Source organism: Carassius auratus, unplaced genomic scaffold (assembly GCF_003368295.1).
Source record: "Carassius auratus strain Wakin unplaced genomic scaffold, ASM336829v1 scaf_tig00026159, whole genome shotgun sequence".
NCBI lineage: Eukaryota > Metazoa > Chordata > Actinopteri > Cypriniformes > Cyprinidae > Carassius > Carassius auratus.
In genome coordinates, this window is record NW_020525494.1 from 63,243 (window position 1) to 81,713 (window position 18,471).

Genomic DNA, 18,471 nt, shown 5'->3' on the forward strand with positions numbered 1-18,471 from the left:
ACAATTAGCATATTTCATTTAGCATAATGGTGATTCATTCAGTCAGCAAATGAAATATAACAAAACAAAACAAATCATATTACACTCAGCCTCATAACTGAAGATATATCATTCATAATAATACACTTTTATAAGATATGGAATTATATAACTAGGCCTACTTGAAAAATTAAGTTCAATTCTAAATTAAATGTATATAATTAATTTATAAATGCATTTAAATAAATGTAAACTGAAATGTATTTAAATTATATAATATTAATTATACAGATATCATAATATCCACACACACAACATATATATACATACATATATATATATATATATATATATATATATATATATATATATAATGTGTATGTTTGAATAAAAATTAATTTTTTTTACATAATATTAATTTATAAACATCATACGCACTTGAATCTCCACATCACCGGCGCAGCTGCTTTGTATCCACAAGCAGTGGCATAGCCACAGGTGTGCCAGGGTGTGCCTGTGCCACCCACAGTGGCAGCTGGCACACCTAAAAATAGATGCAGAATTATTTTTTTATAGTCTCAATAAAAAATGTTTACTAAACTTGGGCTATTGTTGTTTACTTAGAATATATATTTTTTTTTTGTTCGCGACTTGGTTGATTCAGATCGGTACTTCGGAGCCTGTTCGCGACTCGGTTTATTCAGATCGGCACTTCGGAGCCTGTTCACGACTCGGTTGATTCAGATCGGCACTTCGGAGCATGTTCGCGACTCGGTTGATTCAGATCGGCACTTCGGAGCATGTTCGCGACTCGGTTGATTCAGATCGGCACTTCGGAGCTTGTTCGCGACTCGTTTGATTCAGATCGGCACTTCGGAGCCTGTTCGCGACTCGGTTTATTCAGATCGGCACTTCGGAGCCTGTTCGCGACTCGGTTGATTCAGATCGGCACTTCGGAGCATGTTCGCGACTCGGTTGATTCAGATCGGTACATCGGAGCATGTTCGCGACTCCGTTGATTCAGATCGGCACTTCGGAGCAAGTTCGCGACTCGGTTGATTCAGATCGGCACTTCGGAGTCTGTTCGCGACTCGGTTGATTCAGATCGGCACTTCGGAGTCTGTTCGCGACTCGGTTGATTCAGATCGAGACTTCGGAGCCTGTTCGCGACTCGGTTGATTCAGATCGGCACTTCGGAGCATGTTCGCGACTCGGTTGATTCAGATCGGCACTTCGGAGCCTGTTCGCGACTCGGTTGATTCAGATCGGGACTTCGTAGCATGTTTGAGATTATTTACATTCAGATCTGGACATCGAAGCAGGAAGTTATGTCAAACAATTAATTGGTGATAAATGAATATTTGGACTTGAGCCTTTTTTTTTTTACCTGTCGATTCAGCATGTACATGGACCCACACACAAAGGTGGACACACTCTAGACGGGTGTGCCAGGTAGGGTGACCACCCGTCCCGCATAGCGCGTGCGCGCAAAGCCTTTGAGCCCAATACATGGTCCCACAAATTGAGACTGTGTCACGCATAATCAATGCTTGCTCAAAAAAAGTTGGTCGCTATATCTGGAGTCACCAACCCGTCGATTGCGGTCGACAAGTCGATCTTGGAAGCATTTTAAGTCGATCGCGAATATTTTTCAAAATCTGAGAAAAAAGGTGCGAGCCTCCGGTGCGAGTTTGGAGGTGCGAGCCTCCCAGGGGCGTCGCACCCGTGGGGGATGTGGGGGATTTAACACCCACACTTTTCCCGGTGAGAGGGTTCGACACCCGCACATTTTCTGCAGTTTTTCCGCAGTTTTGCACAAACGCCTTAATACAGTCGTTATTTCGTTTCTCTGGCCGCTCTGTATCTGCGCTCGCCGCGGCTGCCTCCTCCCCCCTCCCTCTCAAACATGACACCGGCTTTGAGTGTGATCGGCTGATGATTGGCTGTTCTGCCTTAAGTCCCGCCTCTCTTGGCGTGTTATCGGTCAGCTCGTGCTGAGGAGGCGGGAACTTAGGGTTATTTACATCTCCCTTTTCCAGGTGCTTTGAATGAGTGTTTATGCTTTAGAGGTTTTTAAATAAGCTTGTTTGGGAAGATGTTCTGTTAATCGTTTTGTTGACATGTCGAGTGTTTTCGGTATTATATTTCGTTTTTTAGACTAATGCTAATTGCTATTATTGGGATATTGATTGCATACCTGTTGAAGAACTATGAAATTAAAGTGTATATTATTTTAATGTTTAAAAACAGTAAATTTTTACATTATTTATAACACCAGAGAAAAAGCTTTGTGTGGGCGTTTTTTTTCTCTCCTTTTCTGATTTTGAGTTTTTTTTCCCCCCTTTTCTGATTTTGCGTTTTTTCTCCCCTTTTCTGATTTTTTTTCTTTTTTTTTTTTTAATGTAGGATTATTTTTTTTTCCCAGCCAAACAATGCAAGCCGGAAATCCCGCACAGTGCCAGAGAATTTTAAGCCCTGCAATTTGTACCACTCTGTCAATGCGTTCATCATTTTTATTGTTTACAAACAAACCACATCCATCCCCCACACTTTTGGAAAGCTTGCTACGCCCCTGGAGCCTCCGCTGACTGCGCGCGCACCTCCCGAAACAGGCGAGACATTCATACTTGATGCAACTGTTTTAGACTGAAAACCAGACCATACAACTGATTTAGACGCGGGTGCCGGTGTGATGAGATGTACTAATATCCGTCTGCTCGGACATGATTGTTTTAGGCCTGTAATTGATTGATTATTGAGGTAATAGGTATCGCACGGTTCGCTGAAATAAAAAAACCAAACCGTTCGGTTCACCACACACGGTTCGGCACGCGCTTCAACTTAAATCTGACAAAGCATCTGTAATATCATCTGTAATATGTCTTGCTATAAATGGCACGTAAAAAAAACAGGGTTCAGCTAATAAATATTTCTGTTGATGCATGCGCATTCTGGCTTCCCAGACATTACAAAAACATGAAAAAAAAGACCTATATTGAGCAACTACAATTCATTTTAATCCTATAATTATATATTATAATTTATTTAAAGTGAATAAACTGTAATGAAAAATAAACAAAATGAAATCGCTAAAGTTCAAAATTATCGTATTTGGAAGAAAATTATTACATTTAACAATTAACTACATTTTGACACGACCTGCAAATTAACACTAGGAGTATGGTTGGACGGAAGCAGTGTGACAAAAATACTATCCCATAATTTTGCACAGTAATCTGACAATAAATGTGGCACACCCAGATTTTCATATGCACACCCAGAGTCTCTTTTCTGGCTACTACTGTCCACAAGTGAAAAGTTTTGACAAAACTACAAGAACATGAGAAAACTCCTGGAAAGTGATAATTGATCATGTACAAACTCATAGCAGTTATTAGATATTGTTTTGTGTGTGTGTGTGTGTGTGTGTGTGTGTGTTTCTTCAATCAGGCCTCCTCAAAGTACATAATCAGGTTGCAACATCATCCAGCTTGCAGGAACACTCAGCCTCATTAGGAGCCCCTCAGTCACAGCTGTCAGCTGAAACCTTTTTATGTAGCACAACCACCCCAGCCAATTTCCTCGAGATCACATATTGATCAGAGCACGTGATCAACTGATCTGGAGCTCTGCTCACGGCTAATACACACCAGAGAGGTCTCCTTGTCTCTAAAGTTTCTCTGATAATAGGTGAACATCCACTGTCCTATCAACTGTGCTGTGTTTTAACAGCAGAGGAAATGAGGTGAGATTAACAGGGATCCTGTGCAAAAGCCAACACAGGACAACACCAATTAAATGCAACTTTACTCTCCAAGATAAAAAAAAGCCTGAGCCAGAACCAATATGCAGACTTTGTCATTGCTGAAATCATGTCTGCACCTATCACATAACTCCCTGTCTATGGAGTACCCATGTTCTTGTCAATATCACAAACATTTGAGATCATAAGCAGCCTTAAGAGCTCAGGACTGTGCGTTAACCCCTGAAAGAAATTAGTGTTATAAATGACCTGTAAAAAAAGTGACTTTCAGAAGGTGACACCAGACTGTGGCTGAAACGTGTAAATATTCAAAGGGACAATGAAAAAGAAGGGATTGTGATAAAAAGGGAAAATCTTTACTTTTAAACATCGAATTAAATATTCTTTTTTTTTTTTTTTTAAGAAATAATCATATAAAATTACAAATAGCCAAATTACATAAAGGGTAGCCCTCCAAAACAATTCATGCAATGGTTACAAAAAGGTAACACTTTAGTATAGGGATCAATCCTTACTATTAACTAGTTGCTTATAGGCATGCTATTTAATACCATATTGGCTGTTTATTAGTAACCCTATAAAGCATTTATTCTGCATAGCCATATTCTACATCTGTAATCCTACCCAATCCCTTAATTTAACAACTACCTCACTAACTATTAATAAGCAGCAAAGTAGTTGTTTATTGAGACAAAAGTCGCAGTTAAAGGGCACCTATTATGCAAAATCCATTCTTACATGTGTTGGCAGTGTGTTAACACAACCACCATATTGCATAGCATTTTAACCGTATTTGTGTGCATAGTCTACATTAAGTGTTTTTTAACTGATCAGCACGCACTTGTGAGTTTACTCTGTTTCATCCCACTTTCAGTGCTTTTGGCTTCCCATACAGGGTAGGTTCACAAGGCACTGCTGTGAAAACATTATTTGAATTTCAGTATTACTGTAAAATCATCAACTGCATATGGCAGAGATAAATCACCCCAGATCATCCACCAGAATCTAAATGCTGCATGGCCAGCCACCTTTGTAAAAAGACCCCATTTCTTGAGGTCCCTTTTTGTTGTGAAGCGGAACCCCGTCTTACCCTTCTGTTTTCTGACAGAGAGAATCGTGACGATGCAATAAGGCGGTCAGCTTTTAAATGTCATGTTTCCGTTTCAACATTCCTGAGACATCCACAGTTCCACATGAGCGTGAAATGTAGCAGGCTATGAAGGGGGTGCTTTGTGCACTCTTCAAGCCAGGTGACTGAAGCAAGGAGAATCACAAATCTTCAAAGCTTATGAAAAGAAAGGGGATTTTCCACAAATGCCACAAATGTTGAAATGACCCAAGATGTTCTTTGGGGATGACAGATGTAGATGATGGTTTTTAAATAAATTGAAAGGAAAATGCTTTTTTTTCTCCCCAGTTACAAAGTTACTTCACTGGTATAAAACTGTAAAATGTCAAGGTCAATTTATCATTCACAGTATAAATGATTCAAAATACAGTAAAGGATGTCACTACTGTCACACACGTCTGAAAGTAAACAGATGTTTTTTGCTGAATCGCCGATGCAATTCGTTCGCAGCCTATTCATTATCCTCTCAGATAACAGTGAATGTTTCTGTCTCTTTCTCACTGTTTGAAAATTCTCATTCACCGTGCATCTGTCAGATTCGTCCATCCTTAATAAACAACCTGTCAGATGGTTGAAGCACCAAGGTATTTAAGAGCCTTGAGAATTTAGCAAGCAGTCATGCTGGAACCTACAAACTGGGTTATTCAGAATCAGCATATGGTTTGTACGGAAAATGTCCCAAAAGGTGTGGAATACATGAATGTCATTGTATTAGACAAATATTCAAACTACCACATTTTTAACTTCCGGTTTCCCATATATGGACATCCTAAGCGCGCCTCAAAAGCATTCTGATTGGCTAGAATAAGAAAATGTCTGTAGTGATATTTTATTATAATTAGGCAGGCTATTTTATTGACAGAGATATTATAGTATTTAATAAAATCACAGCACCATTTAGCAGTAAATATACTGTGCATGATAGGCCATATCATAACACCAGTCATTTATTCAATCAATTCATTCAAAAAGCTGATTCGTTCAGGAGCGGATCAAGTGATGTGGCGCTTTGTGTGCAGTGAAGTAAAGGGTTGCTTTTAATTTTATTCTCAATTACAGTTAGGCTACTTCTCATGCAATCGCATTCAATACAACACAGACCAATTCTATCCTATATAAAACAACAGTGGATTTGATAGAAAAATGTAGTGTCTAGCCTAATGTTAAAATGTAAATCTTTAAATACATTGAGCAATTCAAGAATGAATTTATGCAATTTTATTTGAAAGAATTAAAAGCAGTTGCATGCCTATCCTTGTATTGTTCAGCTGGTCACGGTTGATATGGGATTTAAAAAGTAAATAAGTAATGCAATACTTTTTAAAGAGTGTAATTAGTACAGTAATCTAATTACAATGTTAAAAATATATTAATAGCTACTAATCATTTTTTTTAGAGTAGCTTATCCAACAATGCTCATGAATTGGTAATAGCTTACTTGTACTTCAAATTGCAACATTTATTATTATTATTGACTGATATTTAGGAACAACAACGTTCTTGCTTGTGATGTTGCTTAAAATGTTACATATTATTGAGTTGTTTAATATAATCATGCCCATTTTATTAATATGAACTGCAATCCATCTCGTGTCCTGTCATGATCTGAACTCTAACAGGCATCTTCTTACTCTTGAGGTAATTTCAGAAATGTGACTTTGTTTGTGTTGATGCAGTAGTTGATAAGTTAAATGTTGTAGCTCCCTCTAGCTTTTATTTAAAAAGCAACAGTGTGGCAGAGAATTTCTCGTCCTTCGGGCATAAACTTCAATAAACCTCCCCTCTTTCATTCTTCTGTTTTCAGCCAATCACCTAAAAATCAGATTTCAGTTCTCAGTGAAACTGGATGGGGGCCAGAGGAGCTTGAGGCAGATCTCAGTAATGTTAACTTGTTGCCAAGACTTTCCTTCCTAATTCTCTGCCTCATTACGGGGAAGCCTAACAAGAAACCATGAGACCAACAAGGTCTAGACACCTGGACACCGGTGACTGCGGCGAGAACCTGTGGAGACAAAGGGTAAACCCAAAATAATGAGCCATGTGGGAAACAAAGCTGGCACAAACAAGACCAGCCTCTGAAATATCAATGCAGTTGTTTCAGATGGAGAAGAATCTTTAAAATAATGCAGTCACATATTTCATTTAAAGAATTTGTCTTCTTTATTTTAGCTTGTTTGCCTAAGTTTTTTACAGTGCATTTCGTTTCCTCTGATTCCATTTCAGTATTTCATCTTCCTATTTACTGTATATAAAACTGCATCACTCCTTTCCATTTCTATAATTCATTTTGTTTATCTTCTCTTTTTAGCAAGAGACTTCAATACAGAAACACAATATTCAAATATTTAATTACAGTATGGAGTCTGTTTTTGGGTATGACATTTCAGTCAGACTGGCACATGCTTGAGTGCCCCTTTCTAAATATGTCACATGACATTTTAAAATAATCTTCAGAAAGGTTTCTAGCCACAGCTAAAGGCTGGTATGTGTTGTCAGTGGGGTTTTCATAATATCAGAATAATATCAGAATTTGGAACTTGAATGACGACTAAATCCATACAAAACTTTTCTTTTTTTAAAAAAAATTTGTAATAAATAAATAAATAAAATCTATTTTAGGCTTTAAAAATGTAAACTGAAAAAAAATATATAATAAAAACTAGATGTATAAACAAATTAAACACAAAAAAACTCACATGCACAAAAACAAACTTTAACAAAAATTTAAATATAATTCAAACTATAATAGTATCTCATTGAAACTAACACTTTACATCTGTAACAAACATGTAGACATTCTAAGACATATTCTGCTCACTTGCATTAAAAAAAGAGGAATCTGACCAGCAATGAAACCACATTCACTCTCTTCTCCGGCCTCTTGTAAATGTCACAGAGAAATCCTGTCACGATCAGGCCATGCTCTAAGAAACTCAAGCAAAGCGTAGTAGAACAGGTGGATTTGTTTCTTTTGTGTGAGCTCGAGAGGATTCTGGATTAACTTCTTTATTATACAGTATATTCACATCCCACTGCGCTGCCCAACCTGCCGAACGACAGCCAACTTGCCATGCGGTCAAATTCCTCCAGTGTATAAAGACTGGAAGAACGCCACAACATGTTCCACAATCCTCACACAGTTACATTTACTTATTTAGTGCCCATCCAAATAAGAATATATACCAATGCTTTTGAAAGAAGTCTCTTATATTCAGCTGCTTTCATTAAAATACAGTAAAACATTGTGAAATATCTTTTTATTTATTTTTTTACAGCAGTAGTCTCATCATGAGACATTAGACAAGCCTCATGGGTCGTTTGCTCTACACCAGCTATGCATAATCCACTTTATGGAAGTTTTTTGAATTCATTTTTAAGAGTCGGAAATAAAACAGACATCTGAAATGTTGTGATAAAATACTCCCCTGAAATATCCACATAAATGGCAAAAAAGAAAAGAAAAAAAGAGCAGAGTCTGAGTGGACATAATGCACTGCGAGGGTTAAAACAGATCTGTCCACATTTTATGTATCCTAAGAAATATTGTCCGTAACTGATTAATTAACATTAATATCAATACCTCGACTTATTAATCTCTCAGTTATCTTTCATAAACCCAAACTGTCCAACCTGTCACTTATTTGAATATTTTCTAATTTTAACTTCTAAAATAATATATTTTTATACTTTTAGTCATCTACTTGTATAAAATTGTGTTTTATATTTTTCACTGACTCACTCTTTTTTTTTCACTCTTAGAAGAAAAGGTTATATATAGAACCTTAAAAGGTTCTATCAGACGCTATGTATTTGGAACCCCTAAAAGGTTCTATATAGAACCCTTTTAAGGTTTCAATCAAAAGAACCCTGTAGAGGTTCATTCATGATTATTTTTTTTGTCCTTTCTGGATTAAATATTTCATATAATTGACAAACATCAAGACCCTAAAATGTAAAAATGTAATTCACATAAAAAAGTCAACCATGAATACTAAAAAAAGCACAACCAAAGTGCATAGAACTAGTCATTTATTTATATTAACAAAAAGTAATTTCAAATATTCAAGGCTTTAAATGTACAAAAATCAACCTTAAAACACCAACCATTTAAAAAAATCTCATAAATAATGAAAATAGAGTTTCGCCTACATCTACATATTACAAAATAAGTCCATTATTAAATTACATTAATCTATCACTAATAAATAATGCAAATATACAGATTAATCTAAATTCACATCAGGGCTAGAACAACATCAAGTACCTCAAAACTACAAATCCATCTTAATATAACTCACAATGGAAATATACTGATATAGAAGTACTTAAAATCTACAAATTTACATTAATATCACTCATAAAGAATTGTAATTACAGATTCAAATCCTGATCAGCATTTCTGAATAACATCAAACGCCTCATATTTACAAATTTACTTTAGCACTATTCACAAAATATCAAAGTATTATGATAATTGATTTTACATTTTGAGCACTGGGACAAACCATTTTTTTTAATTTTTTTTTTTTAAATAGGTATTCTTCAACAAAATTCATCATGTGAGTGATGTGCTTGGGGTATTCCACACTGAATATGAAATAAGTAGCAAAGAGGCACTCCATTGCCTCCATCACATCCATTTCTGCGCTCACAATGTTGGCACCCTCCATATTGATGCTGGCTCTTTTTGCATGGAGGGGGTTTGAAGCTTCATGAAAAACTATAGTCGGAGTTGGCTTTACTGATTCCTGCATGTTGGAAACATAAATTATTTGTGAGATAACTTAGAATCTTGCATACTTTCTTCCAAACAACTAGGGATGTGACTGACCATTTTTTTACCACAGTGGTAAGGGCCAATTCACTGGCTAGGTTGCACACACAACTCACAAACAATCATGACCACAGAAACTTCAAGATCGGTGCAATATTCACTGATCTTATGCATTTGACACAATATGCATTTGAGTCAGTTTGGGAGTTCGGAGCGGGATCGTGAATCATTTGAGTCAGTTCTGGAGTTCAAAGCTGGTTCGCGAATCATTTGAGTCAGTTTGGGAGTTCGGAGCGGGATCGTGAATCATTTGAGTCAGTTCTGGAGTTCAAAGCTGGTTCGCGAATCATTTGAGTCAGTTTGGGAGTTCGGAGAATGAATCATTTGAGTCAGTTTGACAGTTCAGAGCGTGAATCATTTTAAGCAGTTCGGGAGCTCGGAGCGGGATCTCGAATCATTTGAGTCAGTTTGGGGATCGCGAATCATTTGAGTCAGTTTGGGAATCGCGAATCATTTGAGTCAGTTTGGTAGCTCGGAGCGTGAATCATTTTAAGCAGTTCGGGAGCTCGGAGCGGGATCGCGAATCATTTGAGTCAGTTTGGGGTTCGCGAATCATTTGAGTCAGTTTGGGAGTTCGGAGCGTGAATCATTTTTATCAGTTCGGGAGCTCGGAGCGGGATCGCGAATCATTTGAGTCAGTTTGGGAGTTCGGAGCTGGATCGCGAATCATTTGAGTCAGTTTGGGAGTTCGGAGCATAATCATAGCTGTATATGGATAGGCATTTTTTACTAATTTAGTAGCTATTTCTAATTACGTTTTCCGAGCGTGGTTAGGTGTGATATGTGAAGTCGTATTTTTTGTTTTAATGATGTGCCTTTTAACAGTATCAAGTATATTCAAAAACTAACATATTTTTAGCATTAAAGGTTCTTTGGAGTTGAGTAAAGAACCCTTCGGTTCTATATAGAACCCCAATGAACCCATTTTTCTAAGAGTGTAGTTTAATTTGCCGTGTTTTTTTAGAAGAGCAGTTAATTCACACTTAGTCCGATTAAATTACTTTTAATTGTATTATTGCTTTTAATCAAATGTTTTAAACTGTTTTCTTTTTTATTTAATAAAATCAATAGAGAAATGTCTTGCAATGAAAGCACTGATCCATTAATCCCACATTTCTAATGATCTCTTTTTATGTTCATTTAATTTAAAGTATTAGCAATTTTGTGTGTTTCTGTTATTTTTAAATATGCCTATTTGGTTTAGATTTTTATTTCTATAAATGAATGAGAATGATAAATATTTCCTTGGGAGCTATAAAATGAAGTAGGTTTAAAGGGTTAGTTCACCCAAAAATGAAAAATTAGGCTTTTACTCACCCTGAAGTCATCCTAGGTGAATATGACTTTCTTCTTTAAGACGAATCCAGTAGGAGTTACATAAAAAATTGTCTTTGATCGTTCAAGCCCGATCACTGCAGTCAATGGGTGTTGCATTCTTTCAGCCCAAAAGACGCTAAATAAAAAGTGCCCTTACATAAAAAAAAAAAAAATAAATAAAAAGTGACATTGCTCTGGCGGTGAACAAAGGCCTCCTGTAGCAAATTTATGTGTTTTTATAAGAGAAATACCCATATTCAAAATGTAATAATCACTTTAATCTATCTCGGGCTCACAGTTGTAAACAGAGCAGTTCTGGGGGAATGACGTAGACTTGCGCATGCGCCGCTCAGATGTGACTCACACAGGAATGCAGCAGAGAGATCAAAACAAAACACCAATTACAGTCACTAATTAGAAGTACAAAATGAGGATTTGTAAAGAAGAATGTCGGAGGATTTTGATATAATCCAAGAGGAGACTGCTTTGCCTTTGCTTTAGTAAGGAAACTTAGCTTTTTTGCTCCTGTTAACGAACGTTGGTTTTCACGAGACTCACCGCCGCATGCGCAACGCTGACCTCTACATCATTCCCCCGGAACTGCTTCTGTTTTACAACTGTGAGCACAAGCTAAAAAAAAGTGATTATTACATTTTGAATACAGGTATTTTTTTATATATAAATGCATCGATTCACTACAGGAGGCATGTAAAACACTTTTTTTTTATTATGGAGGGACACTTTTTATTTCACTTATTTTGGACTGAAGGAATGTAACACCCGCTGACTGCAATGATAGAGTTTGAAAGATCAAAGACTCAAGAATTCATCTGAAAGAAGAAAGTCATATACACCCAGGATGCCTCGGGGGTGAGTAAAACACAGTCTAATTTAAAAAAAATTTGGGGAACAAACCCTTTAAGTTTGATTTAACTGAAACCTGATTTGACGTATCAAAATCTGTAAAAAAAAATAAATGCTCATGCTCAGTGCTAACCTGTATTTATTTACTGCATTAGGACCCAGCCCTTAGCGATTGACATTTGAAAGTAAACTAACTAAAAGGACATCAGATCCATTACCTTTTTTTTTTTGCTCATTTGTTTACCAGAAAGTATTGATATATGGATTTGGAGATTACATGACATTTAGTGTTTCAAAGAAAGAGCACGAGACAGATTTCTACTTAGCACATGCAGTAAATCCACGAAATCTCTTGACATTAAATAAGCGAAGTTTGTAAATAAGGACACAAGCTGGCATTGAAATGAGCGCTCTGCATGAAAGGGAAACAGCTCTCGGTGGTAAACACAAGCGCTGGCTGTTTTCGCCACACATCGTCTTCAGCCTTGATATGCAGCTGTGACAAATTTCCCAGAAGCCCAGATGGGTCATCTCACAGCAACATTAGCCGTTTAACAGAGGCCGTTTAAATTATTCACGTCCTTTTTGAGAACATGTTGAAATTCGAGGGCTATATTTGCATAGGACATTCAGAAAACATTTGATTTGGTCAGCATGCAGGAACCAGCAGAGAGAATTGAAGTATTCTGCAGTGCTGATGACAAATACGCTGAATGACAGCTGCATGGAGCGAGACGGCAATCGGCACAGATTTGAGTGCTATAATGATATTGTAATCAAGAATCGAGTTTGGGGAAAGTTCAATAATGCAAGGCTCATGTATATAGCCACTAAACCTGTAGAAACCGAAAACGTCAATACAAATGTTTAATCTGTTTTTGAGTATATAGTGAGTCAGTGGGGCTCAAAACAAAACTCTTCTTTTGTGCTCCAAAGAATACAGAAAGTCTTAGGTTTAGAATAAAAAGAATATATTTAAATGCAGGTAATACTACATGAATTTTCATCTTTGGGTGAACTATTCATTTAATAGACTTAATTGTATCTACCGTCAAGGCACTTTTAAAAGCAACTGGTCTCAGAGCACATTTCAAGACGTCAAAACATAACATCTGATGATCTGGAAAATATTTAAGTGAGCTAGTCAAGTGAATATTTGAGAAGAACGTCTATTTCTAGGTAGAAATTAAATGAAATCAAAGGCACTGAAGGATATATGATATCCTTGGATATTAGCTTGGATTCATGGGTAAATTAAGTAAATTTAGTTTTATACAATAGTTCTTTCATGTCCTCAAATCTGATATTCGAGTGATAACAGCACTCCAACTATTTCACTGTTTGTATCACTCCGCTTGCAGTATTTTTCAAGCGAGTGTCATGGCAGACAACCAAATCCACTGAAGTTTATAAATAATACTCTTTTTGTGTCATGTAATGTAGCTTTAAGATTTTTTTTTAGTCAAGAATACTTAAGTTTTCCAATATGTGCTTTGTTAATAAAGGTAAAGCCTATTTAAAAATTTGCTCCAACGTTTTTGGAGATTTTATTCCAAAAATAGTAATATATAAATGACTCGGATAGTTTCTACCACAATAACATCACTTGATATGTAATGGGAATTACATTAAAGTGGTGGAAATGTGCGTTACCTTTCAGAAAAATTAAATTTTCTCCTAATATACATGTTGGGATATGCCATCATCATTTACTCACCCCTCAAGTTGTTCCAAACCTGCATGAGTTATTTTTGTCTAAGGAAGATATTTTGAAGAATGTGGTAAACATCATGGTCCCCACTGACTTCCGTAATATTTGTTTTCATACTTTGGAAGACAATGGGGACCAACAACTGTTTGGTTACCAGCATTCTTCAAAATATCTTCTTTGGAGTTTAACAGAAGAAAGAAACTCCCCAGGGACCAGGTGTTTCACGTCACATGCGGCTCAAAGCACACCTTTCCTTCTCATCCACTGCAACCAAATAAGCTCTTAAGAAGCTGTTCCTCCATGAACCACCTGCTTACAATGCTTCCCGCAGCTGAGGGCCACAGAATGACTCTGTCAAGGTGAAAGAATGAGTTTCCACACGATGATTGGAGTGAACTGTTTCTCCCTCTTGTGAGCAGGAACAGCTGAAGTAGAACAATCTTCAAAGAGAAAGTGCTGAGAGGTAGTTGTAATTGTTATCAGTGTTGCTTCCTCTCTCTCTCTCTCTGTCTCTCTCTGTCTGTCGGTCTCTCCATCCTAAGACGATGATACTCAGATGGGTCTTATCTGCATCACATGGTCTAATTGAGTTAACTAGATAGAAATCAAGCATTCTTTGCATTCACAACAGTATGCCGGCGGAATACTGATGTCTTTTTCCCACTCGTTTCTTATTGATTTATTTATTTATTTGAGTTTTTAAAGGCTTTAATATTTCCTCTTTAAGATTCTGTGGATGTTTCCAGAATTTTAAATCCCGGGGTCACAGAGAGGGCAGCTTTACTCTCCTGTAACAAGAGATGGAAAATAAGCCGCTGTGCGGGGGAAGGTGTTTATGAAGTTTTAGGCTGCACAGCAAAGCGAAAGAGAGGCACATGTGGAGGAAGCCAGATCGAAGTGTCATTTGAACAAGACGACAGTGTGAGGCTGTATGAACACGGCTAATCTGATCTTTCTGGCCAGCTTCAAATTACAAAACGATGACTTCGCTGACAGCTGCTGGATGTACAGCAGGAGAATGAGCTCATGTCTCAGGTTTTACTGAAGACAAAGGTCAGAACAAAGATTTCTGATAAAGTACTGAAAGTTTCTGATACTACTGTAAATGCCCACACATCATTTAATGATTTCTTTTTATTGCAGGATTTTTTTTTTTTTTTAAAGTAAACATTTTATTTGGAATTTTTTGTTTGTTTTAAAAATGCTTTTAGCATTAGCCATTTCTGACACTGTTCAGCCCTGTTGTGCTCTGGCATTTTCCTCTCAGATTTTTATATATTGTGTATAGATTTACATTTTACTAAGCACTCCAAAACCATAATTGCAATATAAGTTATCTATCAAAGTAAGTATATCATTTCCAAATTTGCACTTAAAGGTTAGTAACAATAAATAAATAAACTAATACAATTTGAAAGAATTCTTTACTTGCATTTCTGCTCAACCCAGTTTTGCTGTGACATTTTCTCCTTAAAAAATTATTTAAATGTGATGGAATATTATTATTTATTAATTGGGTTTTACAAAATACTGCAGTTATCTAGCCAACAAGTATATAATTTATATTATTTCCCTTGACAGGGCTGAACTAAAGAAGCATTTAAATGTTAGTAACAATAAAAATAACACACAAAAAAAATGCAATTTGAGAGAAGATTATTCTTATTTTGTCTTTCTTTTCAATCATGTTATACTCTGACATTTTCTCCTTAAAAAAAATAAGGAAATGTTATGGAATATTATTCTATATTAATTGTGTGACTTACGTTTCACAAAACACACCAAAACAGAGAAATACTGCAGTTACCAATCAAATTATCAGTATATAATTCCCAAATTTACCGTGATGGGGTTAAACTCAAGTTCTCAAAGGCTTGTAACGATAAATAAATAAGCTTTTAGGTAGACACATCACCAGTTTATTAGTATTTTTAATCTTTTCAAAGATCTGTCTCTTACGTGCTGGTTGGAATAAAAATAAAGAGGCTGAAAAATGATTACAATGTCACACCTGTGATTTTTAGGCAACTTTTTTTTTTATGAAGTGTACAGTTCAAAATATTTTTTTTAAGAAAAAAACACCAAATAATTGAAGTTTATGCCTACGATAATACAGAAAGTAAATGTCACCACATAAACACACTACAAATATACCTCCAGGTCCTTGTGCTTAAGGATGTGAAAAAAATCCTGCACTTAGGACGTAAAAATTGGGCAGAATTGATGCATTTTTCTCTCCCGTTGTTCTGGTACTGATCCGACTGTTCTGACGGAGGACCTCTGCAGCTGGAAGCTCTTCTAGTTGGGTTTGGTCAGGAGCTGAGTGGAGAACTCATACAGATCTTTATTGATCTTCTTCAGGGTCTTCACCTCCTCCTCCAGTTCAGACACTCGAACTTTAGTGTTCTCCCCATCACCAAACACACTCTGACAGAGAACAGAGCCACACTTATCATCACATCGCTGTTTAACAAACAGAGTCCCAACACTTTCAATCTCCATGACCTTTCCAGTCGTTCACAATTACACATACGTGTTCTTATAGATTACTTTCTAGAAATTATTGGGACAGATATTCACTTGTATGTGAGGCACATACTTCAGAATTAATAGATTTAAACAAACATATTATTGTACAAATGTCTCAAATAATACTCTCAATCAACAAAAAATTGATATATATATCATATTTCCATGACCTTTGTGACAGGAATTACTACAGCTTATCTTACTCTATATATTATTTTAGTGCTTTCAAATGATTAATCTCGATTAATCGCATCCAAAATAAAAGTTTTTGCTAACAAAATATATGTGTGTGTACTGTGTATATTATTTATTACGTATATATAAATACACACACATGCATGTATGTATTTAAGAAAAATATCCTGCGTTTTTGTATTAAATAAGTGTAAATATTTTCAAAATATATACTGTACAGTAGGTGTGTTTATTCATGTATACATAATAAATATACACAATACACACACATATATTATATAAACAACATTTTGGATGCTATTAATCGTGATTAATCATCTGAAAGAACTAATTATATTATATTATATTATATTATATTATATTATTATATTATATTATATTATATTATATTATATTATATTATATTATATTATATTATATTATATTATATTATATTATATTATGACTGGAGCAATCACAGCTCATTATATTAGTACAGCAGTTTGTCATACACTTAGGTTGTAAATGCATTACTATAAAAACAATGTGTTTGTTTTAAAGAACTTGGCAAAGAGAATATTATTTTCTGTGGTTACTGAAAAAAACGTCCCAGATGTCGAATGCGCTTAACTTGTACTGAACCCAGAATATTCCTTTAATCTAAAAGAGCTAAATCTCAAGCATATATACATTAGAAGATGAGCTGTGTAAATGAGGAGGTGAGGTTATTTCATATAGAAGAAAAAAACACCCTGCACCTGCGGCTAAGAATTCAAGTTTAATCATATATTTTCGCTGAGGTCATCAAATCCCGTTTTAGAGCTTCCTTAATCCATCGGAGGAAATATTGACATTCCCTTTGTGCTCGATTCCTCCCATGCAGGCAAACGGCGGGTGACAGCGATGCACATTTCCCCCAGATTAAGACGGTAGGGAGGGTAAAAAAAAATTCTCCTGTTCTCCAGTTATATATTTATTTACATACTGTACATCTCCTGAATAAACACAGCGGGCTCTGAGCTCTCCTGCAGGATCCAGCTCCCTTTTGAGTGAGTGAAACTAATCCACTTAATGGTCCTGCAAGAGCCGAACTCCCTTTAAAAGCGTCAGGAGGTCCATGAGGAAGAGGGAACAACCTCTATGGCGACCTGAACGCGTTTGGAGGCAGATAACGGCAACAAACCCCAAAACACCCGTCGGTCCCTCCAGATGGACAGGATTGCTGGGACCATCTGGCCTCACTGTACTTTGACATTTTAAAGAGGCTAAAATAATGTATTTGGACAGAGTTATGAGGTACACAGCTTGTGCTTTGCCTGTATTTAATTCCCTGAACAACTGATGTCAAATAGGCCGAAATTATACAGACACCCCCTCTTAATTAAGGAAGCTCATAAAATTAAGAATACAACAATTTGGTGTCACATTTTCAGTAGGATTGGCTACTGAAGGCACTCCGCTACTCTAAAGGCTTGAGCTGAGAGAAGATAAACTCTTACAGTAGGCTTTGTGTGTTAATCAGTTCAGCTTCAAGCCCAGTCTGATGGTGTTCTCCTTCGTTTGCTCTCAAATACACTTTCAACATCCCGAGGAGAGAGGCAGAACTCTGGGATAAGAGCGGCCCAGTGGAGCTGCTCTATCGGCGGTGTGAATCAGCCGAGACTCTGACAGATGTGTGCAAGTGGCTCATTTCCTGCAAGAGCCAGTGAGTGAGATGCTCGATATGACAGATTGTAGTATTGTATCGATCGCCTCTGTAAATCACAGCATGCTGCTGTAAATATTTTGTATAGCCAACTTGTCCCAGGAAACCCTTTCCTAACACACTACTATTATCAATTAATTCAGAATTTATTCATTTATTCCTCAGTGAATGATGGTCTATGTGATTTTTGATTTGCTCATTTTACAGTCTACCAGTCGAATCGGAAGGTAGATCACGTCAAAAATTAAAGGTTGGTGATTTCAGAGAGCAAAAAACACGTGAACGTGAGATGGCGTTGGTGGAGGGTTGCAGGCCTCTGACTGAGCGATATGATTGGGCAAACATTTAATGATCCTACGGCTTCCATACACGATATGAATACATTTAGACCACTTAACTTGGTGATTGCTATCGGAATGTGAAGACTTTCAACCAGCAAAACAAAAAATGGTTTTGAACCAAATCA

The 18,471-nt window shown here is 36.5% G+C and overlaps 1 protein-coding gene across 1 annotated transcript in view; it reads right to left on the minus strand.

Annotated features, from left to right (window-relative positions):
* Positions 1-15,500: 15,500 nt before the first annotated feature.
* LOC113078630 (WD repeat-containing protein 18-like) overlaps positions 15,501-18,471 on the minus strand; it is a 36,750-nt gene continuing 33,779 nt past the window's right edge. The window contains exon 7 of the mRNA XM_026250950.1: positions 15,501-16,024. Within this exon, the coding sequence (XP_026106735.1) occupies positions 15,896-16,024 (129 nt within the window). The 3' untranslated portion in view covers positions 15,501-15,895. The remainder of the gene's footprint in view (positions 16,025-18,471) is intronic.